The 27,403-nt window shown below is 33.8% G+C and overlaps 1 protein-coding gene across 2 annotated transcripts in view; it reads left to right on the top strand.

The window, feature by feature from the left end:
* Nucleotides 1–27,403, top strand: part of CWF19L2 (CWF19-like 2, cell cycle control (S. pombe)) — an 88,398-nt gene that overhangs the window by 5,046 nt on the left and 55,949 nt on the right. For both annotated transcript variants that reach the window (XM_004689068.2, XM_012729930.1), the window contains exons 4-8: nucleotides 1,068–1,178; nucleotides 1,914–2,033; nucleotides 8,540–8,633; nucleotides 14,983–15,098; nucleotides 18,551–19,188. In XM_004689068.2, coding sequence (XP_004689125.1) covers nucleotides 1,068–1,178; nucleotides 1,914–2,033; nucleotides 8,540–8,633; nucleotides 14,983–15,098; nucleotides 18,551–19,188 — 1,079 coding nt within the window. The remainder of the gene's footprint in view (nucleotides 1–1,067; nucleotides 1,179–1,913; nucleotides 2,034–8,539; nucleotides 8,634–14,982; nucleotides 15,099–18,550; nucleotides 19,189–27,403) is intronic.

Genomic DNA, 27,403 nt, shown 5'->3' with positions numbered 1-27,403 from the left:
TCTGGGGCAGGCTGGGATCGCAGTCATGCAGAAGTGGCTTTAGCTTCTTAGTGCTGTGCTTTAACCTGCTATGTTACTAGGAAGGGCCCTCTTTGTTCTCCTTCCATGTGAAGGTGAGATAAACTCATCACCAAGACTTGAATGAAAGAATTTGAGATACCAAAGCACAATGTGTTTATTCCATGTGGGTTAAACCTATCACCAGGCATTTGTGTTTTCTAGCTACACTGATAATTGTCAGCCTGCTTTTTCCTCCTTGATCTCATCTCTGAATTTCTTTGCTGTACATTAACAAGTGTTTTATACTACATGATTTCTATAATCTTCCTTATACTTACATTGGATTTAAAGCTAGACAGATCTTGATTTCTATTTTGATTTTCTCACTTGTTCTAGTTACTTAATTTTAGGGAGTTCTTATTTGTAAAACCAAAATACTATTTTATTTAGTGTTGTTTTATGGAGTGAGCATGGTAGCATTTGTGAAAGTACTTCTTATGTGCTTCATAGAAGAATTGGTGGATTGACAACATATCCAAAGTCTGGCCTAATGCTGACAAGCACAGTGGGGATGTTCACTGACTGCTGCTTGGTTGATTTAACAACAAACATAGTAAGCCAGGTGCTTTCTCAGCTGAGTTGTTAACTGTGATCTCTGTATTTTTATAGGCAGGAAAAATCTCAAAATTTGAATCCTAGTGACAATCTCATTTGTTTGGGTAGTATTTGTCCTTTTAAGCAAACATAGGAGTATTACTTGACATTGCTGGGAACTGCAGCTTTGTTGAAGTGAGTTCTCTCCTTACCATTATCTTTTTTTTTTGCTTTCCCTTTTCTTGATAATACATTACTAAGAAGATAGAAATAAGAAGATAGAAATAATTTGGTTGGTACTTGTAGACTTCTTCCCAAATAGTGAACTTATATGTACTTTCTTTGAAATTAGGTGGAATACAGATAAGACTTTTCTTTAGAAAGTTAACTTTCTGTTATTTAAAAAAGCACAGAATTTTTTATTTAATGTATGCAAAATTTGAGAATTTCACTTTTATGCTAAATATTCTTAGAGCTCTGAAGATGAGTGGGTTGAGGCTGTTCCATCTCAGGCTCCTAGCAAGGAAAAGGCCTGGAAATTAAAAGATGAAAAGTCAAAGAAAGAAGACGACCAAGTTTTTCAGGTAAGCCATCTGATTTTAAAGCAAGGAATATGAACATATAAAAGGAATATGAATATTAAAGTGAAAGATGATTGTAATTTCTTCAGGTGAAAGCTAGACTTTGAAAACAAAATACATTTATGAATATTTTTGGCAGTGATGCTGTTTGTACTTCATTGAGTCTTTAGATACTTGTGAGAAAGTGAATGCTCATATCTATTCTGGTCCCTTTGAGGATTCTTTATTTCTGTTGCTGGGGAAGTGACACTTTTTCTGTAAGTACTTGAAACTTTGTGTTGTGGTGTCTTTTGACTTGTTACAGAGAGTAGAATTCAATCACAATTTTTCTTTCCTTCCAGCTTATGCCATAATTTTCAAAGCAGTACCTATAGTGAAATGTTTACAGATTTTGGTTTATAGTTCATATGCCTGAAAAAGAGTATAATTTACATACTGCTAACCAGTGAGGAAAGAAAAGTGGAAAGAATTTAACGTTTGAGTGCCTTTTTGTATCAGGCACTGGGCTGAGTGTCTTCAGTTTGTTTCTTGTTTCTTCCTTCTCCCTAAAATAATTGTGAGTGGTAGGGTTTTTATCCCATTTTTCCAGGGAAGAAACTAGAGCTCACAGAGTCTGAGATATTTGCTTAACTTATATATAGCCCTGTAGGATTTGATCCAGTTTTGAGTTCCTGCTCTTATTACTGTTTGTTCTTTTCTAATCACTTTAGATCAAAATGTCTTTTTTTTTTTTAACAGAGGGATGAGTGGATGACTGTTGATTTTATGTCTGTTAAAACTGTGTCCTCATCATCACTGAAAGCAGAAAAGGAAACTATAAGGAAGATAGAGCAAGAAAAAGCCCAAGCACTTGAACAGGTAACAGAATATTTAAAATGCTTTAATTCTTTAGTTTGTGTTTAATAGAAAATCAGATGGTTTTATGAGTGCAATTTTACTTGTAAAATATTTTTTTTTAATCTTTCATGGCATTTAATAAACTTAGAACAGCTATAAAGGGAGATACAAGTTCTTTTAAAATAACATTTCTTGTAGTAAGTCAGCTTAAATGTGTACTAGATTCAAAACTTGCATAAGTTTGCTGAACATTGAGTTTGTGACTTAGATTCATAAGGATTTAGGGCTTGAATTTGTGTGGTCTGAAAATCTTCATAATGAGAACTTATTATTTTTTAAAATTTTATATATTTTTTACATTCTTCACTTTGTACATTTTCTCATCTCGGTTGTAATACCTGTGGACTTCCCACTATCACTTCTCCCATGTGCTTTTCCCACCCTTGTTTCGAACTTGTTCCCCTCTCTTCCTCCATAGAATGTCTCTGGTTTATAGTTGTTTGTTGATGTTCTATTTTACTTTATTACAATTACTGTGTGTGTGTATGTGTGTGTGTGTATGTACATTTTACCCCCCTGATCCCTTATACTCCTGCTATGAGTGAAACTATTTTTCTTCTTCTTTCTGGTTTATTTCACTAAGCATGATCTTTTGGCCATCCGTGTTGCCGCAAATGGCATGAATTTATCTTTTATGATTGCTGAGTAATATTCCATTGTGTATATATACTACATCTTTTTGATCCAGACATATATTTTTGGGCATTTGGGTTGATTCCATATCTTCTCTGTTGTAAATAGTGCAGCAGTAAACCTAGGGGTGCAGGTGTTCTTCATGTTCTTATGTCCTTTGGTCAGATACCTAGGAGTGAGATTGCTAGGTCATATGGAAGCTCTGTTTTTAGCAGTTTGAGAAATCTTCACACAGCTTTCCATAGTGGTTGCACCAGTTTGCGTTCCCACCAGCAGTGTAGGAGAGTTCATTTTTCGCCACACCCTCTCCAACATTTATTGTTGCTTGTTTTTTTTTTTTATATGTGCCATTCTCACTGCTATGAGGTGGTATCTTGTGGTTTTGATTTGCATCTCCTTTATTACAAGTGATGCTGAACATTTTTTCATGGCCATTTACATTTCCTCTTTGGAGAAGTGTCTTTGTAGCTCTCCTGCCCGTTTTTTGATGGGGTTGCTCACTTTATTTGTTGAGTTTCATCAGTTCTTTGTGTATCTTTGTGATCAGTCTTTTATCATTTGTATTATGTGCAAAAATTTTGGGTGAGAACTTATTATAAAATAAGCTGGAGTTATTAGCACTTGGCAGCCTGAAGGGCTTGACAGAAATGATCACAGTTCTTATCTGGGGAATCATATATGAAACTAGATAGCACAGGTTTCCCAGAAACAAATACTGTGGTATATAAACTCATAATCTAAAAATCACAAGTAAGTGAAGACCTAAGGATAATCCTTGTAGGAAAAAATGAAACCCTTCTCTCTTACAGGGTATTTATTAAGTTTATAAGGTAACAATAGGTCTCAAAAATATGAGTAAGGAATAAAAGATTTTCAAAAAGATAGATTTGAGAAAGCCAACAAGAACTTGTACAATCAACAATAATAACAATTGAAATTAGAAACTCAGTAGATGGTTAAACAACAGATTGACTAGCTAAAGAGAGAATGAAAAGTGAATAGGAAGTTAATCCTTGAGAATTTACCATGAGAACAGCAGAGAAATAAGTGAAAAATTTGGGAGAGTGATCATCAGTCTTTTGTGATCTGTGCTCTGTTTTTTTTCCCCCCCCCAGCTCAATTTTAATTTTGAAAAATGTAGTTGTAGTAAATTGTGCCAATTTATAATTAAGCACCTATGCAGATGGAACATTGAAGGCCAGTTTTCTTTTTTTTAGTATCTTGTCTAACTTTTGTAAACCATCCTTGTCTCTGAGGTAGACATGAAGTTACTTAGGAGAGTAGGAACATTTCCTAAAATGTGGGGACAGGACACCCACAGAAGGGTATTAACTGTGGTTTAGGGGAATAAGAAGGGGAAACTGTATGAAGTCTGGGAGTTGATTTTACCTATTGCCAATACATGTACTGAAATTGCCCCCTGCTCTTTGTGGGCATTATGATTTGGTGTCGTAGTTTTGCTCGTATTAGGCCTGTTTTCCAGCTTAAACACTAGAACATAGTAAACTCTTTTGAATATCTTTAATGAATTGAAATAGCAATCAGTTATTTAGAAGTAGTATTACATGAAACCACCTTTACTTTTCTCAGAAACTGTAATACTTTTACCAGCTTTTCAGGCTTTCTGTCTTTTCTTCCAAATTCTTAAAGTTTCCTGATTTAGTTAAGTCAGCATCTGTTGGCTCTGTTCATTTGCTTGTGCAGTTTTTGTCTTTTACCTATGTATCATCTTTATTCCACTGCTCTAGTTTGAACACTGCTTATTAGCTGCATGTCTTCCTTTTGACTTTTCTTTGGCTTACTTATCTCAGTTACACTGGAGCTGAGTTACTGGTGTGGTAAACTGAGGATGGCTCCTGGAACATAAGCAATTCAGGTCAGGCCTCATTAACTTTTGCCTGGGCAATAAAATGGCCACTCATTTGTTGTGTAGCATCCCACAGTGTCAGATTAATTTTTAAGTGTAGCTTTGATCATGATATGGAGTTATTTGGAGGTCTTCTGTGATTCAAGTTAAGAGAATGCTTCCTTCATTTCTGGATTTCCTTGTTGATGGAGGGGGCTACACTAGTTAGTGTTTCCCACTACCCTTGTTTTCCATCCTGACTCGATGATATGGAGTCAGTTTTCTGTTGGAAAATTAAAACAAATAAAAATAAACTGAGCTTTATTGGCTGAGCTGCTGCCTTTCCTGCTGGTCACACAGGCTGCCTGCAGAGGCCTTGTGGGGAAACAGGAGAGAGAGTTGATCCAGTGCTTTCTAAACCTAGGAACATCTGTCTCATTGTAGGATTCAGCTGGACAGCCCACTCGCTGGTTTTTACTCAAGAAAAATTCTATTTTAATATTGGCGTCATCAGTAAGATAGTATTTGTCTTTTAGTTCCTGTGTTTTCTGTTTTATTTCTCAGTTTATTCAGAGCCTGACTGGAAAGAAAGGTGCTAGGCATATTGTTTTCCTTTAAAGATCCCAATGCTGTCTATAATTAGAATCCACACTCTAGGTTGGACTCTTTTCCGGAGGTAATTTGTATTGCAGCTGCTAATTTAATCACTTTTCTTTGTATTTCTCTGCAGATTCCTCTCTGAAGTTTTGTTCCATCTCTGTATCTTATTTATCCACTGACTTGAGTGGATAAAGAAATTCTCCCAGTTTCCCTTTACTGGAATGAGTCTCTTTATCCCTTTATGTTCTAGTAACACTTCATTTGGTCCGCTACTGTATAGTACTGGTAGATTTCTGTAGGATGCTATAATTTAATAGCCATATCCTGTTTCCTTTATGAGAACATAAACATTTTGAGAAACTGTTTTCTTTGCATTTGTATCTTTATTAGCAGCTATTATAGAATCCAGCTTCTATTAGGCACTTTTTAATTTTTTGTGTATTTGAAATGGAAGATTTATCATTCTTTTCCTCATGAATTTACCTTGCTGCTATGCACTAGATCTGAAGATTGATAGTTCATAGTAATTTTTGTGTTTTTCTTAGGTAAGAATTCATCTTGTGTGCGTAAGTATATCATTGAGTGTGTGAGATCAGTCAGTTTTCAAACATCTGAACATCAATTTAAGTGTGCTCTTTGCACATTGTCATATTCCTAACAAATGACAGATATTTGGCTTATTGTGAAGAAAATGCCTTAGTACAAGAAGTTAATTTTTGGAATGGGAATGGGGATGAAGTGTAAGTGGGAGGGGCAAATGTGACAGACTCTTCCATTCGAGCTTCCCCAGGAAGCATTCGATTTTTATCTTCTTGATCTGACAATAGCATTTCTTTGGTGTTCTAGCTTAGTGCTTTTCAAAATGCAGGTCCTAAATAGTTTATGTAATGAGCAATTAAAAGTGATAAAGATACATTTTGATTCCTAATATCTTAATTGTGGGGATGACATAACATACTACCTCTGTGGCTCAAGGTTACAAAATGTTTGGAAACGATGTTCAAGGCTGCGTCTGTGTTGCCTCGGCCCCTTAAGCCTGTATTGTGCATATGGTGTAGAACTGTAGCCTTTTGCTCTCCACCCCCTCTGCAGTGTGGGCTGGTGTACACCAATCTTTCAGCTTTCCTTAACAAGTGGGAGATGTCCCTACCCCTGGCCTTGGCTTCAGGTGGTGAGACTGGATCTGTCCCTGCTGGAGCATTTTAGTATTATTACCTTATGCGCTTGAACTTGGGACTCTTACTTTCTGCTTTCTCATAGAGTCCCGTAGACCTGTGACTTACTCCTTTGCATGTTTGTTCCGTTTCTGGTCCACAGAGCTCCTTATATTGTATTAAACTTAAGTATGTCCTATATTTTGTGTATCTTTTCTGTTTGTTCTGAGCAGGGAGGTTGTGATGGATGAAAACCTAATATACCATCTTGACAGGAGAGCTAAACATGTTTTGGAGATTGATATATGTTGATATATTTTATTTCTATTTCATTGCTTTTAATCATCATATAGCCTTTCATCATCTTCTAGACCAGATTGTAAATACCCATTCTTCTTTTACATTTACATTGTTTGCTGTTTTGCACTATTACTAATAGTGCTACTCACAACATTCCTTATCTGTGTTTTCTCATTCACTGTGTGTGCAAATTTCTCCATGTCTAGCTTGTTTAGAACTGCAATTACAGAGTACTCATTTATCTCTTTCTCATAAATGCTTGCAAAGATATTTAATGGTTTATTTTTACAATGTATTTTTCTTCTTTACCATACTTAGTTCTGTATTGTCAAACTTTAAACATTTTGTTATGCTAATTAATAGCTGAGAAATGATATTTCATTGTTTTAATAGCAAAATCCCATCGTTTTAATGGGAGATCTTTTAATGTTTTTGATCATGTAGATTTCTTTGTGCTTATTAATGACTGATTATTTTTCTTCAGGGGCTGTCTTCTTATTTATTTATTTTTTCTTGTTTATAGTAGTTCATTATATAAGCATCTGTTAATATATTTTCAGATAGTACCTCTCAGATTGTTGACCTCAGTATGAAATTTCATACTTTTTAAAGTTTTCTTGTGCATCAGAGGTACATTGAGTGTCTAGAAGGGGTTTGTGATTCCATTGAGGTACTTTGAGATTACTTTTGAGATTTTGTGGTAGACAAACAAGGAAATGTAGCTGTCCTAAGAAATCAAATCCTTATAGTTTTGCTTATCTAAGTTAACTTTTAACTTAACATTTTGTGATTTGGAGATCCATGTCATCTCATGGATATAGCTTACAAGCTTTCTTTTTAAAAATTTAGCTGAAATTTTTGTTTTTAGTGGTGTGGTTGGTTCATATTGCTGGAAACATTGACTCTTTCCATTCTTCACACCTGTTGTCATTATTCTAATTGCCATTATTTGCTCTAAGAAATAACGCCCTCAGGTCAAGTCAGGTATGGTCCCGTTACCTTCATTATCCTTAGCTGTATTGATATTGCTTAATTCTCTTTCCCCTTTCTCTGGGTCATAATTTCCTGATGGCAAGGACTGTTTCAGCCCCAGTGGCTGGCATAGTACACGGAACATAGGAGACACTTGAATTGTGACTAGACATTTGGTCATCTCTTTCCTTATTATTTTGCCACACCTTCTGCCTCTAATCTTTCTTCCATTCTGAAACTTGTATGTTAGTACTAAGTTGACCACCTGCATGACTTACCATTGCCCTAGTTAAAAATCCCAAGCACAGGTTGGTTCCTTATTATTTTACATCCTAATCGCTGATCACTACTCACACTTCCATGTTTTAGCCAGTCTAAATTCCTTTATGTACCCTGAGAATGCTCTGCTTTGTCTTTGCTCTATGGTTTCATGAGCAATTTTGCTACTCCTTTTACCTGGAGCATCTTTATGCCTTCTCCCTCTCCAAAGAATACTTGGCTCATTCTTCCTCATCCTTAGGTCTGAGATTATGCATATTACTTTCTCTAGGAAATCTTTTATCCGTCAGTATGAGAGGAGTTGTGTGTGACTTTAACATGCTGTCTTTCTGTTCTTCAAAGTACTTGGTAGTTAACTCGTTTGCTCTCTGTACTCCACACTATTTGATAAGCTAACAGAGACTGAGTTAGACACTGACTGTTACATTTTACACATCAAGCGTAGTTCTGATTCATGGTAGGCATTTATGAAAACACTGAATAAATTATAATTTATTCACTACAGTATATTATTGTGTCATCCTTGCCATTATTCCCTGCGAATTGTAGAAGAGCATGTCTTAAAGTGTATTAAATAATACTTACCCAGTGTTACAGCTGTTAGCTGGGTCTCAGTTTTATGGCTAGCATATTGTATGATGGTATTTATTTAAATTATGACTTTTGAAAATGTTTTGTTCTAGTCTAAACTGCTGGAAAGAGAACTAAATCCTTACTGGAAGGACGGTGGGACAGGTCTTCCACCAGAAGATTGCAGTGCGGCACCAGTTACTAAAGGTAGTTCTGGATTTTGGTTGCAGCCACACGGGCATTTCTTATCTTTGGTATTCCTGACCTCAGTTTTTTGGTAGATTTGCAAAAATATATTATGAATTTAAAAAATGCATAATAATCTTGGTCATATTTTGAGGTATATTAAATCTAAACTTTATCAGTGGTTACTTAAATATTTCTGCTCGATACTGTAAATTTAGCCAAGTCCAGAATTATATGTGTGTGTTTCTGCCTTTGAGAAACAAACTCTGAGCTTGATTGTATGATGTGAATTTTGTATGGTTTCGTAGTATGAACATCTCTGGATTATTCCTAAATGTTCAGCTTACGTATGACTGAGCATTGATAAAATGTTTGCAGTCTCTGGAGCTTTCTTTAAATAATTAGTTCTTGGAAAGTTTTTTAATAGGGATTTATTTGTGTGCACATTGACTAAATATATGTATTTATACTTGCTGTTTTCATATTTCAGTTTCTATCTTGAATGCATTAATACAAAGTGTGATTTCTCAAAGCTGTAATACATCAACAATATGATAGAGCTAGAGGGATTAACTAAGTGAAATAAGTCAGAAGGAGAAAGACAAATATTAGGTGGTATCATTTATATGTAGACTATAGAGAAACAAAACAAGGGGCAGATCAAGCCAACCAATAACAAACCCCAAGACACTGACTATAGAATTGAGGCTACCAGAAGTGGACTGCATAATGGGGAGGGGCCACGTTGGGCTTTCGTGGACTTACAGTGCCTTGGTGGTGAGTGTGGTGTGGCAGCGTACACCTGGAGGATATGACCCTACACTTTTACATCATGTACAGTGTTGTAAACTAGTTACCTAAGTTAAGAAACAGTAAAACTCGAAGAAATAAAAAGGAACAAGTAGTAAGTTCACGAAAATAATGTATGAATATTAAAGAGATGTTTTCATTATCTTCAGAAAGTCCTGCTTTGCAGCTTTCATAAGATTCGTATTGTCCTTAGGATAGTGCTACTATTTTCCAGCAGATGGAGACAAAATATTTTGTCATAAAATCATACTTCATACCATAATTAAAAAAATACTTATATGTCAATTAAGTGTTGGATTGACAAGACTCAGTGAAAATTGTATTTAAGTTAAAATTAACCCAGTGTATGGATAGCAGTATTGTAAAATTAGATTTTCTCATTTTAATGATTTATTAGCAGTGTATTTCCTTACCTTTTGTATGTAGTTTATTTTTATCTTGGGTCTTTGTTAAAACTCCTTTGAATTTTATGTGGAGTTGTCCTTTGAGCCCCTTTAGAGGTCCCTTCATGTCAGTAGTTTTTCTTAGCAGTTTTACTAAAGTTATTAGTAACTAACATTTTCTTTATGCCTTTCAGCATGGGTACAATGGTCTCCTGGGTTTTATAAACTGTATTCATACCAAGCTTTCTTTGAAATGCTGTTTTTTTTTTTTTTTTTTTAGAAACTTAGAAACAAAAGATTGGGAAGCAGTAAATTAAGTTAGTCAACCATTGTGGTGTAAATCTAATTTTATGACCAAAGCTTTTACCACCCTTCTTGTCAGAATACTCAACAAATTATTTATGGAGAAAATCTAGAACTGACAAAACTGACAGTTTTTGCAGTATTTGAGGTTCTTAGTCTCAGGGTGTGGAGAGAATGCCAAGTTCTTCCATGACAGTTGTATAGGCTAAAATAGCAGAATCAGAGAACTCAAAGCAACATGGCTTAGCTTAGCTTTTGGACAGTCTTTCTTCCTTCCTCTTCATGCCCAGCTTTCACTACTTCCTTTTCCCATATGTTAGTTTTTTGGTGGAAAAAATAACAGAAAGCCTGTGCTTGTCAGAGCTGAAGCTCCTAGAGTTGAAATTAAGGTTTGAAAACAAAATGCAGAATTTACTGCATTTGCAGATATCTGAAACTAATAGCAATTAAAGTGGTAAGACATTGGTATTAAGGAGGTGTGTATAGGTGACAGCATTGTAGTTAGGGATCAGACTATGGAGTTCAGCTTCTTGGAATTAGAATTTTGGCATTTACATTTATTAATTGTAAATTTGGGGAAATTTCCTGACCTGATCTGGGCTCAGTTTATCCATCTATAATAAAGAATAATGATAGTACCTAGCTTCTGTTACTCTTAGGATTAAATGAGAAAATCTTTTAGCATTATATCTGAAAGATATTAAGTACCCAATGATGATGAAATCAAATATTTGTCCTTATGATGAAATGTTTTGGAATGATTTTATCATATTTTATTGTTAATGATTAAGATGCTATACTTTCAATAATTAGTGTGTTAATCTTAATTTTTTTCTTTTAGGGAAAGTTAGGTGGAAAGGCAAGTAAATCATTTTCAGTATCCATACAAAGTTATTTTTAATTGTATTTTAGTAATAGTATTTTACCATTTTAAAATTTACATGGCACATTGAATATCAGCTGTTTTCATAGCAGTTGTGTGGAGATAGCAAAGTAGATTCTGTTGTCCTAATTTTAGAGTTCAAGAAACTAAGGCTTAGGGTGGCCAGGTATTTTGCTGAAGTCATGTGATTAGTAGCACCCTGGTTTTCTTTTTTTAAAGATTTATTTATTTATGCATAAAAGACCTGGGTTACAGGCAGGGGCTGTGAGAGGATTCACCAGAGACAGAGTGGGGAGCAGAACAGGCAGACTGCCGAGGGGAGCAGCAGGCAAGGCAAGAGAGGGTTGCTGTACCCTGTGGGTCAGCTTCCTGGCTGGGGATCAAACTTGTGCCAGCCACACTGGCTGGTGATAGTTTGATAGTGCTGTGACACAAGCTATGCAACTTCTGTGGTCAGACACGGTACGGGTGGAGGGGAAGTGCTCTGAAAAATCAGAATTTCCACACTAACTTATGTTATGACCTCCCTTTTTTGTGTAATATCAAAATATTCTGAGTAACCTTCAGTTTACAACTGGATTGCCTTAGCCTCTTAAGGTGCTGCCTGGCCCAGACAAGTAAGGATATCTCAAAGAGAATGAAAGCTATTAAGTAGTAGATAAGGAAAGGGACTTTATTTTGGTTAATCTTCACTGTAGTAAATATAATAATATTAGTCTTAAATTTCGTGACTCTATGTACCTGTTTTCACCTTGATAGATTTATTTTAAAAATAATGTTATAATCTCAACTAAAGGTCAATACAACCTCAGACTATTCTTAGAAAAAAGATGATCATGATCTCAGCCCAATTCATGTGCTAATGTCATCCACTGCTTGCTTAAAATGTATAAAATGAACCTCTGCTGAGATCAGAGCAGGAAGACTTGCACCCAACTCAAGATTCCCATGTCTTCCTCACGCCCGCTCCCCTTTTCCCCCTTTTTCCCCTTTTCCTCCTTTTCCTCCCTTTTCTAGGAATCTCCACTTGCGGAAGCCTTTCCCACTTTAAGACCCTGCCTGTTCTGCCCCCCAGCAACAGTGTTGGGGTGGGGGACAAAAAGTCTCTGACAGTGCTGAGACTTAACTCCTTGCGCCACCACGGAGGGCTCAGCACTCAGCCTTTCTGACTCTTAGTCCAGTTAGTTAAGCTAACAGATTGTACCTGTTACTACGTAGGTAGTAGACATTCTCACTTAGCTCAGTGCATTTTTTTGTTCATCCTATAGATAATTTCCCTCTTTATATTTTGATATTTTGGCTTTCTTTTTTAAAATTTGTTGAGTTGGAAAAAATTTCAAAGGTGGTTTAAATCAGCTGTCATATTTAGAGCTGAAGAAACAAAGGTTCAGAGAAGTTAACTACTTGTTTTAAGATCTTACAACTATTTAGTAGCAGCATAGGACTAAAATCTGTATCTTGTGATATTAGTTCATTGCTATTCTTCTGTTGTACTGTTTTCTGAGAAAAATGGCATTTACAACCCTGATTCATTTGATTGTGTTTTTTCTATTTGTAATCATGATGGATGCATATCTTAAAATTTGACTTATAAAAATAGATTCCAGATATGGGTATATCTGGAAATAGATATAGATATATCTTTGAAGTGCTGCATATTAATAAATTTGTGTTAATTATTAGCTAAATATTTATCTCAGCATAGAGGACAGGGACCATGCCTTTTTCATGTTTTTATTTCCTACTGTGTTTAACAAATTTCTAAAATGCAGTAAATATTTACTAGATATTTGATGGATTGAATTACTTGATAGATGGGTGTGCAAATTGATTTTTTTTGTTAGTTTTTTAACTATTCAATTTGGTGATGTAGCTTGTTAAAATATTTCATTATTATTGCTATTATTGTCAGTAGAATGTCTAATTAGTTAATAGTGGATTTTTATAAAAACATTTATTTAGATATATATTTTTTTGTATCATCACTCATTTTTATATAGTGTCTGATTTTCCTCTCAGGTGTAGCCCCCATAAAATTCCTGCCACCAAGTCACCTGTGAACCATTACCATAGTCTCTTGTGTTCCTTCCACCCCTGTTGAATGACTCCAACTTATAGTTGCCTGCTAGTTTTGTCTTTTTTCCTTGATAACCTTTTTTAGTTCCCCTATATTTCTCCTATAAGTGATGTCAGCTGATATTTTTCTTTGTCTTTCTGACTTTTTTGGCTTAGCATAATCCTTCCTGGTCCATCCATGTTGCTGCAAATGGCATGAGTTTATCTTTTTTGATTGCTGAGTAGACTCCATTGCTTGCATATACCACACCTTCATGATCTAGTCATCTCTTTTTGAGCACTTAGGTTATTTCCATATCTTATCTATTGTACATAGGAGTGCTGATTTCCTTTCAAATTGATGTTTTTGTGTTAAAGGTGAAATTTGCTCTTGACTATTTTTTAATTGACTGAGAATTTTTATTCCTGTTAGATTTCTTTCATAATGTGAACATAGAGGAATAAAGACTGTCTTTTTCTTTGAGTTTTTTCCCCTCTGAACTATATTAATACGTTAACTATGTTAATATTATAATACATAACAGTTGGTAATTGTAGGGAAATTTTTATATCTGTCAGCATTTTGTCTTTCTTGTTCTTTGGCATAAGCAATTTCATTATAAGCTAGGACATTGACATTGCAGTGGGTTTCTCCTGTGTAAATTGCAGAGTTAGCCTACTTCTTTGAGTAATTACATTGTGAATTTGAACTCATATATAAGTAAGAAAAAAAAAAGCAATAATAGAATGAGCAAAGAAAAGTCAATCATTGACCTAACTAGAGATCTAGGTTTTGAAATACAAATTATTTTAGGTTATATTATCTTAGAAGAGATTGCTAAAATATGCTTGAGAGGTTTGAGAACATTTTTAGCATCCCAGAAGCTCTGTTTGTGAACTGTGTAGTCACTACTCTTAACTGCTTTCTGGCACTAAGAATCCTAATCAAACACTATGCTTCTGGAATCACACACTTTGCCTTCTTTTGATTCTTGCTTCTTTTATCCACATTTCCAGATTCATCCATGTTGCTGTGTGTTGTTAGAATCATCTGTTGTCATTGCCCTGTGGTAGTCTATTTCAGAATATATCATAGTCTGTGATTCATAACCATTTTACTTAGGATGGTCATTTGGGTTGTTTTTTGGCTGGCTGTACTACATATTTTTTGGTTGTGAAGATGCTTGTAAGTATCTCTTGGGCTTGGGCTCTATGTTTATGCATTTTTGTTAATCTAAAGCTGTTCTCTATTTTGGACAAGGAAAATCAGGAACAGTTTTGATCTAAGTAATTCATTAAATTTCTTTTTCATATCTATCAAAAGTGTGATTTGTTCAGATGAATATATAAACATCTTATTAGTTTATGTAAACATTTATTGTTAAAGGCATTCTGATTTTCATAATTGATTATCATGATTAAAGTAGAATAATTTGCTTTAATATGTATTTCTGTATTGTTCTCTATAATTTGTTCTTTGTTCTGTATATGAGGTAGCTTTTATTCCCCAGAGGTATAACTTTATTTTGTATTTATTTCTGGGAATACCCTGCCTGCTGTTAACTTTATTCATTAAAACCTAACTCATTTATTGAGCATACTCTGAAATTTTCCCTCAACTCTCATTTAGAAACATCTTTCATTTTTAAATTTTTTTTTATAACTTTTTATTTATTTATCATGTATTTTGTTGTAATTTTTTGTATTATTTTATCGTCATTCTCTTAATCTCAGTTTTTTAGTTTAGTTTTATTTCTTTCTTTGTAGCTGTACAGTGCTGTACTTTGCATACACAGGTACTCAAATATATGTTGAATTTTAAATGCACTTTTTTTTATATGTTAAGGAATAATTTATACTTAATTTATCCTGGAAGTTAGAAATATTCTGGCATAATTACTTCAAAAATATAGCTCCATCTAATATTGGAATTTAGTTTCAGTTGTAGAAGATGGTGGTTTAAGCTGGTTAAGGAAATCTTACCAACGAATGAAGGAACAAGCTGAGAAACAAAATAGAAGTTTTGAAGATGTTGTAGCTGAAAGATATGGCGTGAGTATGACATTAAGGAGTTAAATTTTTTGCAGCTATATGAGAAATGAAGTATTTTACTTTGTCAATATTTTGTGCAATGAAATGCTTTTGACTTGACAATTACATTTCAAATCTATATATTACGGTTTTTTTGCTTTTATTATTTGAATTTATATTGCGTATTTTTGTCTTGATGTATAGAAAACATTGACAACATGTAAGTGTGAATAGTTTATTTTTACATTAACATTTTATTAACATATAATGAATTAATATATTGGGCTTCTTTCACTTGACTTAATTGGATGCCAGTAAATATATACATTTTGTGACTTTTTAATATTCTGGTATATATTTGTATCATTTTACAATTATTTATTTGTGAGTGGAGTGACATTTATGTTTTCATTTTTCCCCTTATTAAGTAGCACTTTGCTGATCATCTTGCATTTTGCATACTTATCTGGTGTATTCTCAAATGAATCACTGTAAACGAAATTGATGTTTTAAAGAATATGGACACTTAAAGTAAAATATATGTTGTCAAAATCTCTACTAAAGATATTGAACAGATTGCACTTATTAAATGACTCTTATCACCTGATTTTCAACAGCAGTATCATTCATTATAGTCTGTGCAACTGTAATTTGTAAACATTTTTTCTTTGCTTTTATTTCTATATATTTGTTTATTAGTGATTTGTATGCTTTTTTTTGCCATTTGTATTTTTAAGTAAATTGTTGATTGTATTCTTTGTTTTTTAATTTGTTCAAATGCTTCACTTAGTTTCAGGTTTGTTTTAACTTTCTCTGTATTTGCTATGGCTGCTTTAGATATTTTTGTCAAACATAATCCATCAAGTTCTTCTTTTATGACTTCATCTTAATTCATTAACATCTTCTTTATCCCCCATTATAAAAATATGCACACAAGTCCTTTGAGTACTTGTTCAGTTTTATTTGTATGCATGTTTTTATATGTTTATATATGTTATAAAGTAGGGATTTAACTTTCCTTAAGTCTTTTAGAAGTTGTTTAAAATATTTTGTGTGATTAGTCTTTTCCCACTACTTGGGAATAACACATTTATTGTATATTAATCATATTTTATAAAATGGATCTGTTCTTTTTACTCTCAATTTGTCTTTTGTTTCCTGGAATCAGTATCATACTGTTATAATTATAGTTTTCAATAACTTATGCAGAATAGCAAATAATTAATGAGCACCCACTGTGGAACATTTTTTTTTAGTGGTCATTAAAATATTAACTTTTTCATAGTGGACTATAGTGGAGTATTATGGGTGCTTTGGTGGTGGGAAAACTATGTTGACCACCCTAGAAGGGGAGGGGCGCCTCTTATGCTATCAAAATATTAAAAAGATACTTTATGTATATAGTTTTTAAATTTAGAACTTTTTTTAAGCTCAGCAGAAACAAACTTTTTTCAAAATCCATTATAAACTTACAACTCTTAGAATTTTGATTCAGATTTAACTAAGAGTGTAGATAAATCAAGGCAGTTGTTTGTTTATATGTCATATCATCTAATCCTAAAATACTAGATATTTAGTCAAATTTTTGTTTGTGCTCCTCAGTATATTTCTCTGTGTAGTTATGATGCATGTGTCCTTACAGTTATGTTAAATTATTTTTTCAATTATATGTTAAATCTTTTTTCCTGTTACAGTTTCTGACATAACTACTGGTGCTATTCTACTAGTTTTCTAAATTACTATTATTAATGTCTAAAAACATGTTTTTGTTATCTGATAGGTACATGCAAATATCTAAAAACATGTTTTTGTTATCTTATAGTTACATGCAAATGATGGTACATTTGTTTTTGCCCTCAGTATTGCTATATTTTACTTTTGCTGTCTTCTTGAATTAGAATTTTAGAGCTTTGATGAAAATCATAGAAACTCACTTTCTTCTTTTTTTCCCCATTTTTAAGTAATGACAATTTTCATCTTACATAGAGAGTCATCTTTAAAATGATTGTTGTTTTCAGATATTAGCTAGAGGTACTTTTACTATCAAATTAGAAATGGATGTCTTATTTTTGTGAAACAATTTTTAGTATTCTTGGAGATGATAGGACTTTTTGTTCTCATTTATTCGCCAGTAAGACGAATTGCATTAATATGTTGTGTAATGTGGGACCATTCTTACATACTTTTGTGATTCCTATCTGATCATGGCATTGAACTAAATATGTTAGCATTTAATTTTTAAATTTATATTTCTTTGTATAGTATGTGCCTTTCGTTTCCTTTGAACTTTTTTTTTAATAGTAGGAGTCATTGTAAGTTTATTAGTGAATTCTAAAAACTACAGTTAGAATCTCAGAGTGAGATATCTTGACATGGCAGTTAAAAATGGATTTTGAAGGCAAATATCCCTGAAATTCATTACTTTTGTGACCTTAGCTTCATTTTTTAAATTTTAAAAACATGACTATTACTATCAACCTCACTATTATTATAAAAATAATAATTTGAGTGCTTTCCATGCACCAGGTGCTTTTAAAATCTCATTTAGTACCCACAACAGTGACGTGTTTTGTAAATCAGGAAACTGAGGTTAAATACTTGAGATTATATGGTTTGATAAATGATTTGAATTTATACAGTGTATCTAGGATCCACTTACAGATGCAAAAGATGTAATAAGCATCGGATAAATCGTGATAACTGCTCTTTTTGTTGTTTTTATTATGACTATTTTATTGACTCTTAAGAAGACACTAGTTGTAGCCACACCATTAATGTGTGTCACTAGGAAAGGAAAAAGCTACCTGTGCTTTCATTATTAATATATCCCCCTCCTCTCTACACACCCACACCCCTGTGACCCCCCCTTGAACATTTCTATTCCTGTTGTTGTTAAATTTAAGAAGCACATTAAATCTGTACTTTTCTTAAAGGAATTATCTCCGGTTAGGTTAAGACAATAACTTAAGTATGTTTTGATTCCCCATATTACCTTTCAGTTTTATTGAAATCATTTCAAAATTTAATTCGTTTACTATAATTTAAAATTTTGACACCTTATATCTTGACAGTTGTGTTAAATTTTATAGCTACAAGGACAATTATTTAGACTTAGCTATAACATTTGCCATTGGTTTATGCATACCTTCTTTTCTCAGAGGTCTTTTCTCTAAATCATTTCTGGTTTGGATTAATGTTCCTGAATATTCGTAGAATCAATAAGTGATTTATTTATTTCTTCATCTTTCAGAATATAGTATTGTGGCAAAAAGTTGATAAATCTTACTTTTTTTTTTCCTTTCTGGTAATGTGCTGTTACCTACCTACTCTTATCTATTTATGTATTTACTTTACTTCCTCTTTTCCAATCTAATCTTTTTTAAAAAATGTATTTATATATTTTTACATTTAGTCTTTGTGAAGAATTTTCTTTGTGTGTTTGAATCTTCTGTATTCTGTATCCTTCTTTGTAGTCAATGGAAATATTTCAGTCGAAATTAGAAGAAGCTGAAAAAACTGCATCTACAAAGGAAGATAGCAGAAGAGAACGGTGGAGGAAACCTACATATTCAGATAAGACACAAAATTGTGAAGAAAGTAGAAAATCAGACTTGGTAAAACATAATAAAAGTTCAAGGGATACTGCCAACAATATCAGTAAAGATAAGTTTAGTGGTGATGCAAAAGATAAGAGATCTGAGTCTTTAGCAACATGGAGAAGAGAATCCAATCCAAAGCAAAGTCAGTTTTCTTCTTTTGGAAATTCGAGACCAAAATTCTTAAGACCTTCTGATGACGAAGAGGTGTCATATCATAGAAAGGACAGGCATTTGGAACCCTCCAGTTCCTCTTCAGCACTGTTCACTCAGGATTCTGTACATTGTAGTTTTCGAAAGCCCACAGACAACTGTGAAGAGAGTTTGACTTCATGGAGTCGATCTGATGGGACAGAAGGAGACAGGAAGCATTCAAGTCGAAAGCCTTTAGAAGCTAGGCGCAGTGATGATTGTACCCGCATTTCAGAAGTCAGTGAGAAATCTCAGCATGAAAGCATAAAAGACGATTCTCCGATAAAAGAACATCTGCAGGACACAGAGTCTCCATTTGCTGGGTACTTTCTTTGTTTTTTTAAGCTGATAAATGACTATTAAGGTTCAGAGTATTCAAAAAGCTGAATTGAATGTTAATTAACTAGTATTAGTTAATTAAATATTACATATTATTAGATATGTTGTGTTTTTTTATTAATTAAATTGAATGGAAAAGATAAGATAGGCACATTTAACAATTGGGTAATTTCATTTTATATTTCATTTCAGTTTTATTTAATGAAAAGTTGGAAGAATTCAGTAGTTATATTTGTTCAAGTAGTGTGTATTTGCAGCCTAAAAAATGAGTTGATAATTCTTTTAAAGGGGTTTAAAATAATTCTTTCAAATTGCTATAGGAGATGCTTTGGTAGGTTTTGTTACTGCAGCTGTATAACCTTTGAAGGAAATTATTGTTAATTATAATCATAAATGTAAATATTGTATGCTTCCTGGAAGTCTTGGAGAAATATTCTAAAGGGAAATATATTGCCATAACTCAAAAGCGAAGTGAGCAAGATATGTGAAAAATCCTACAGAGGGAAGGGTAATTTATGGTGGTGGTTTTGTGGTGAAAGAAATAAACTACTTTTGATATGGACAGGTTTTAAAAATGTTGAAAGATGAGTTTTAAAAGCAAAGCATAGGTAGGATAGTTGTATCTAGAATGATTAAGGAAAATAGGACTCTTGCTGATTTTGTTATTCTGTAAGACTGGATCAATAGAATAGGAAGCTTAGGTTGATGGCAATCACACCTAGGAAGACCTAATTTAACTAAAAGGCTGGTCTTATTAAAGCTAGCCACACATAGAACATAGGTCTCTAAAGGATAATAACTAACTTATACTTCAGTAATCATTAAGATGAATGGGATGCTAAAGAGAGAGCTTTTAGGAAATAATGAATTCACTGGTGGCAGTAGGATTAAGCATTGTGCTGTGGGTTGTGAATCTGGTAAATCGCTTTTGATAATGACTATCTGAAGCTGTGGATTATAAAGCACAGTGTGTTGCTTTCAGTGGGAGGCTTGATCTGGTCTGAGTAATGGTAGCTCCAGTCAAATGAGCTGTAGTTCAACTCTGGGCTTTGCTCCCAGCAGACCAGAGAAGAATTCCAATTGTGTTGCCTGGCTAAGCAGGGCAGGATTAGAGAGTGTCTAAGTCTGTACACATAATAGTCCAGGCTTCATTCTAAGTAGTCTGGGAAGTAGACTGTTTCCAGTCTCAGTTGCTAATGGGATGAGACTATCCCTGGGGTTAGCTAGCATTTGGGTGACCTAAAGTCTTCTTTGACTGCAACTAATCAGAGTATTTGAAGCTCTTACACTTTTAATATTTCCTCTGGTTCTCTAGTTGCTTCTTGTTTGCATGTCATACTTAAACTGTAACTTCTGAGAGATATATGTTGTTACATTCACTAAAAGCTATGTATATATTTTTTTGCATTATATTTTTTGTTAGCTGTGTTAATTTTTATGTTGGTTTGAGGTTTTCCATGAATTCTGTGATTGGCTGGAGAGGAAAAGAACAGTCTAGGAATCATCCACATATATGAGAAAAAAAAGGTCTGAGTGTAAGAGTGGTGTAAAGTAAGAGACCAAGGTAGGGACGTGACAAATGCCTGTTTTCAGGGACTACAAAGATTCAGTGAAGGATTATTTGAAGCTGTTCATTTGTCTGAACAGTATCCTGGGTATATGTTGAACTCTTTATAAAATGCCAGAATTCTAGGAAGCTTTAAAACATATCAGTTTTAGAACTAGAAAAAGAAAGAAAAAAACCTACACACTCACTTTAGAACTTTCATAGAGCTGAAAGAAGAAATCATAGTCTGAGACAGCTGCGGTTGGATCTGAATTGTGTTATCCAGCTAGGGTTTCCATACTTAGTAAATTTAAAAAAGTAAGTCCTTTGTAATATTTGATCATACTTACACACAAAAAATAGTTACTTACCTGGATTGTGAGTTTAACTGAGTGTCATATAAATTATTGTTCTGCGTTTTATCTGGTCATAGTATGTAACACATGGCCATTTCCTGAGTCTGTGACCTTTTTATAGGAGATAAAGCAAATATATTTAAATTACATAGCTTCACAATGCATATACTGTTGCCAAGCATTCATTTCTTATCAGTTTATATTAAGAGATCTTTTCACATTAGTTTATATGTGTAAGCTTTTTTCAATGATAAGACTTTAATAGTCTATTTTGAAACTTACCTATGTTAGTATTTCTTTAAATAGGAGTATTTATGGTCATTAAGTTGTTTTCCAGTTTGTTGCTTTTTATGAATAGAGCTGTAATGAGTTGTATGTGTATATTTGCTCCATATTTAAAGCAAGCTGTAATGTGAATTTCAAGAAATGCAGTTATACATGTATTGTATTAAACAGTATGCACTTTTTTTTTTAAGATTTATCGATTTATGCATACAGAACTGGGGTACAGACCAGAGGTGCAGGGGTGGTGAGAGGATTCACCAGAGACAGAGTAGGGAGCAGAACCGGCTGATTGATGAAGTACATTGCTGAGGGAAGCAGTGGGCAGGTCAGGACAGGTGTGCCGTGCCATGTGGATTACCTCCTGGGCGGGGATTGAACTCACACTGAAGTGGCTTTAGCATCTTAGTGCTGTGCTTTAACCCGCTGCCACCAGGGAAGGCCCAAACAATGTACACTTTTACCAGGCCTATGCAAAAATGACTTTTCCTTTCTTTCTAATGTTATTGTCAAACCTTTTGCTTTGCTATATATGTAATTGAAAAAGTCTTTCCTTAATTTGGGTATCTTTAAGTATGGATGAGGATGGACATATTTTTTTAGATGTTGTTTATTTTTATCTTTTGATCGACTAGTCATGTTTTGTCTGCTTTTTGAGTTTTTCATTTGTGAGAGCTCTTTATACTTATCATGTAACATAATTTTTTCATCATTTGTACATTTTCTTTTTTTTACTTTTTCATTGAGCTTTAATGTGATTAGATTTATCATTCTTTTCCTTTGTTCTCCCTAGACTCTTTGATTATCTTAAGTAGCCAAAACTGTTACAGGGTAGCCCAGAGTGGACTGGGCCGCCTGTTTGTGGGGCCTCACCCGCTCCTCAAAATTCAGTTACACTGCAGGGACACACAAAAGGGTCAATAATGGGTTTATTTACAAAAGGGGAAAGGAATAGGAAACAACCCAGGGAAAGAGAGCGGGATACAAAGTAACCTTACCTGCTCATTGACTGAAAACACCCAGTCACATGGTCTGGAGAGCCGTTTCCTGAGCCAGAGAGAGAGAGATGCTGTTACTCCCTATTTATCCCCCAAATGTCCCAGAATTCCTGCTAGCTCTGCCCTTGGGTCTTTGCAATTCTCTCCCTGGTACTGCTGGAAGTTGTAGTTTCCAATCACTGGAGTAGAGTTCAGAAAGCTGGAGTAGGGGTGGGATCCACAAGACTCTGCAGAGTTCCTTTAGGACCTCCTTCCCCTTAACAAAAGCATCCTCTAGTAGTGGCACATGTGATTAAGAACTTTAAGCTTCTGATTCTTAGGAATAACATGTGTTTGTATATTTTCATTTTCCAGGGGAAATATGTTAGCTAAGTACTTTCCCATTTTGGCTAGACTTAAGCATACATCTTCATTGTCCTGTCTTGATTGAATCTTTTTGTATCTTTACTGAGGTCACGTTGGTCTACAGTGTGGTATAAGTTTCAGATGTTCAGCTTCTTACTTCAGCACCTGTTTATTTTACACCTCATCCACTACCAGATGCCCATCTTGAGTCAGTGCTTAAGCTTGCCTTCTCCTCAAGAGAAGTTTCTCCAAAAAGGGAAGAGTCAAGCTACATGACAAAGATTTGCCTTTGAATGGAATATAATAGTCTTTGGCAGTCTAATAAAAAATATTATCATTGTTACCTCAGTAAAATAAAATAAATACTATTAACTAGATTTAATACCAGCTTTCTAGACTGAGTTATGCTTATGGGCTATGAGATGGTAGGGATATAAAATATATGTGGGATGTGTGGGATAAATAAAGTACCTTACTCTCTTTACCTTCCCACTTTTTTTAAAGGTACAAATATTTGAATATGTTTATATCTCAGTGAGAAAGATTTAGAATCAATTTTAGAAGAAGCTAGGCATATAAAAGGGATAAATGAACAAGATCCCTTGGTCAGTGTTGATGAGTGAAGGATCTAATGTGGTTGTACAGATAGAACAATTAGCCTTGGGTAGAAATACAGAGGAAAAGTGTGGCCAGAGATTGTGGTAATGAGAGAAAATTATCCAACTTCTTGCTTGATGAGTTAGTTCAGTATTTTTCAGCATATGATGCAAAATATTGGTTGTTCTTTTTGTTTCTTTTTTTAAGAACCACTATGAGTTTGGTAACTTGAGGGGAAAAAAAGGTGATGTAATATTTGAAATAATAATTTGTTTTGCTTTGCAGTTCATAAAATCGAAATATCCTCACATTGTTATGATATATTGCTATTTATTTAAACAAATTATGATCCTTTGGAACAAAATTACCTAAAATTTATTGGCCCATGTACAAATCATATTTTCCTTAAGTAATTTTTAAACTAAAAGCTTGAGAAACAGTGAGTTGTGAGTTGTTTTTTTTTAATATGAATTTCTTTCTGTGAGAAGGAATGAAGTAACAATGGGGGTTGTTTTGTATCAGAGATGTCCCTTGGAATTTGGTTGGGGGAGAGGGGTGGTGGATAATTCCACTGACACTGATTTAGAAAGGGTATAGACTGTGATTGTTTGATTTATTTTGCATTACACATATGTGTAAGAATTCATAATTTTTAAAAAATATTTATTTATTGATGCATACAGAACTTGGGTCCAGGACAGAGGTGCAGGGATGGTGAGAGGATTCACCAGAGACAGAATGGGGAGCAGAAGGGGCCGACTAACTACATACCTGAGGGGAGCAGTGGGTGGGTCAGGAGAGGTCTGCCGCACCATGTGGATCACCTCCATTGCAGGGATTGAACTCATGCTGAAGTGGCTTTATCTTCCAGTGAGGACCCAAGAATTTATAATTTTTACATTAAGGAGATGAGCAATGCATTTTTCAAAATTGGAATTTTGAAAATTAATTGACAGGGAAAGAATGCAAATTGAAAAAAGAAGGTTGATTAGTAAATCAGAACTTTTATAGAAATAGGATTGGGGTTATTAGAACATTGGTATGTGGTATGGTAACACACATTTGAAAAGGTGTAAATTATATACCTACAAGCAGAGGGTGATACAAACTAAAGTTGCTGCAATAAAAGAAATTTGAAAAATATGATCAGGTTCCCTGAAATTAAGTTATATTTACGATATAATAAAAAAATGACATGTATCTCAGAATTTAATTTGAAAAAAGTATGTGAAAATATTTTCCATACAAAAGTACAAATAATGATACAAGCAATACCTCAACCCAAAGGAACATATAAAAGTAATAATGTTCTCTTGTGTGTCGGAACTCAGTGCCCCTACTGTTTCTCTTAATTGGTTTTTAAAATGTAGACTGAAGGAACATGAAGGAAACAGAAATACGTTACTTTCTGATGGTGCTTTACCTGACATACTGTAGGCTTCTTAATCTAATAAGCACTGCAGTGTTGCCTTGCCTTTACCAATACGAGAAGAAGTGGCTTTTACAGAATTTCTGCAGATATCAGTATTTTCTTTTTTAAATTCAAGTACTGTCTATTAAAAGTTGCCTTTTTTCTTTTTTTGCCCCCAAACAGTGTACTTTATTTAAAAATAATTTTCAAGTATATTTGTTAGGTTCAGTTTTGACTTGGAGATTTATTTATATATTTTGCTATTAACTGGCATGGTTAAAATTGGTTAGATTAATTTCAGGGGCATATGATAACATCTAGAAATTTCAGAAATTCAGCCTTACAAGCTGTATCCCTTATGTTTGAGATTATGACAAGTTTCCTGCTTTAAAATTTTCTTTATCACTTCCCTTTGAGGGGCTCTTAAAAACTTTATTGAGGGTTCCCCGGTGGTGCAAGGGGTTAAAGTGCAGCACTGTGAAACTATCTATAGTCAATGCAGAACAAGTTCAATCCCCAGCCAGAGAGCTGACCTACATAGCCAGCAGACCTCTCCTGTCTCACCCGCTTGCCCCCTAAGCAGTGTATTTCAGTCAGTCTGCCTTTTCTGTTCCTCACTCTGCCTCTGGTGAATACTCTCACTCCTTGCACCTATATCCTGCACCCCAGTTCTTGTATATAAAAATAAATAAACCTTAAAAAAATAAAAATTTTATTGAGGTATAATTGGCAAATTATAAACTGTTATATATATCCAAAGTTTACAGATTGGTAGGTTTTGAAATTTTACATTCTCTTGAAATCATAATACCCCAAAGTTTCTTTGGTATCCTTTCATGACCCTTTTTTGCCTCACAACCCTTCGGCAAACACTCATCTGCTTGCTGTAATACAGGGTAGTTTGCATTATCTAGAATTTTATATAAATGAGAGCACATGTTATGTACTTTTTTTTGTTTGTTTGTTTTTGGTCTGGCTTGATTGTTTTGAGTTTTGTCTATGTTGTATATATTAACAACAGTCATTCCTTTTTATTAGTAGGTAATATCCCATTGGTAGATGCAGCAGAATTTGTTTCTGCTTCAGTTTGTGGTGGATGTTTCTAGCTTGGGGGTGTTAGAAATAAAGTTTTTTGAACATCTACTATTGTATAGTCATAGTTTTCTCTTCTTTTGAGTAAATACCTAGGAGAGGAATAGCTAGGTCATATAGTAGTTTAAGAAACTGCCAAATTTTTTCCAAGTGGTTTCTCATTTTACATTACCTCTCACAGTGTGTGTGAGTTCCAATTCCTCTATGTTCTTGCAGGAACTTGGAGTAACCAGTATGTAAAAATTTGTTGCTGTTCTAGTGGATTTGTGTTAGTTTCTTGTTATGGTCTTATTTTGCATTTCTCTAGTGACTACTGATGATAAGCATTTCTGCCATCCAGATTTTTCTTTGGTAAAAAAGGCTTAGACTGTGTAGTGATTTTGCTCCTCTCATTTCTTTCTTGGTAATTTGTATCACTTTTTTTCTTGATCAAATATATGTTTAAAATTTCATTTGTTTTATGAAATCAGCTTTTGATTTCATTAAATTTTTTAAAATGTTTCTACTTTGAATTGTGCTAATACTTATAATCTGCTTACTTTGTATTTATTCTTTTCCATTTTCTTAAATTTTAAGCTAAGGATGTTGACTTCAGATCTTTTTCTTTTTTTTTTTTTAACTGAAAGTATTTAGTATTATAAATTCCTCCCCCTCACCCCGTGATGCTTTAGTGACATCCCATAAACTGTGATTTGGTGTGTTTACATATGTTTACATATGTTGAAAATACCTTTTTATTTCTTTTGATTTTGTTCTTGCCTTGTGGGTTATTTATAGGCATGCGGTTTTGTTCTGATTAGTTAAAGAATTTTCCAGAGACTTTGTTAATGATCTCTAATTAAATTTTATTGTAGTTGGAAGATATAGTTTGTATGATGGGGGGGTTCTTTAAATTTACTGAAACTTGTTTTATGACTTAGAATATAGTCTATCTTGGTAAGTGTTTTCTATGTAGTAGGAGAGAATGTGTAATCGACCAATGTTACTTGATAGTGACTTTCAAGTCTTTCATAATCTTGCTATTTTCTGCTTACTTACTTTACCAAGGATTGAGAGCGTCATCTTGAAATCTGCAGCTATCATTGTAGATTTATCTGTTCCTCTTTGTGTTGTTTCAGTTTTATTTGTTTGGAAGCTCTGTTTCTAGGTTCATAAAAGTTTAGGGACTCTTCTGCACTCTTGATGGATGATGCTCTTGTTTTCCATGTGAAATTAGTTTCTTTGTCTCTGGTAGTATTTTTACTCTTTAATTTGATCATGTCAGTTTCTTTGATTGGCATAAAAATGTGCTACATCTATTTTTAAAGTACATTTCATTTAACTGAGTTTTACTTTTTTATTGGTCTGACAATTTCTTCCTTTTAATTCTGATGTTTAGCTCATTTATACATAATGTGATTTAATTATGTTTAAATCTAAAATTTGTTATCTATTTTCCCATATTTTTTGTTTTCTTTTTTTGTCATTAACTGCTTTTGGATAGGGTATTTTTTTATTCCACTTCATTTTTGTTGTTGTTGTTATGATTTCCTTTTTTTTGTTATTGTAGTACTTTTTAAAGCTTTGATAATA

This window comes from Condylura cristata, unplaced genomic scaffold (assembly GCF_000260355.1).
Source record: "Condylura cristata isolate star-nosed mole 26May11 unplaced genomic scaffold, ConCri1.0 scaffold00025, whole genome shotgun sequence".
NCBI classification, from domain to species: Eukaryota; Metazoa; Chordata; class Mammalia; order Eulipotyphla; family Talpidae; genus Condylura; species Condylura cristata.
This window is presented reverse-complemented; position numbering and strand designations above follow the sequence as displayed.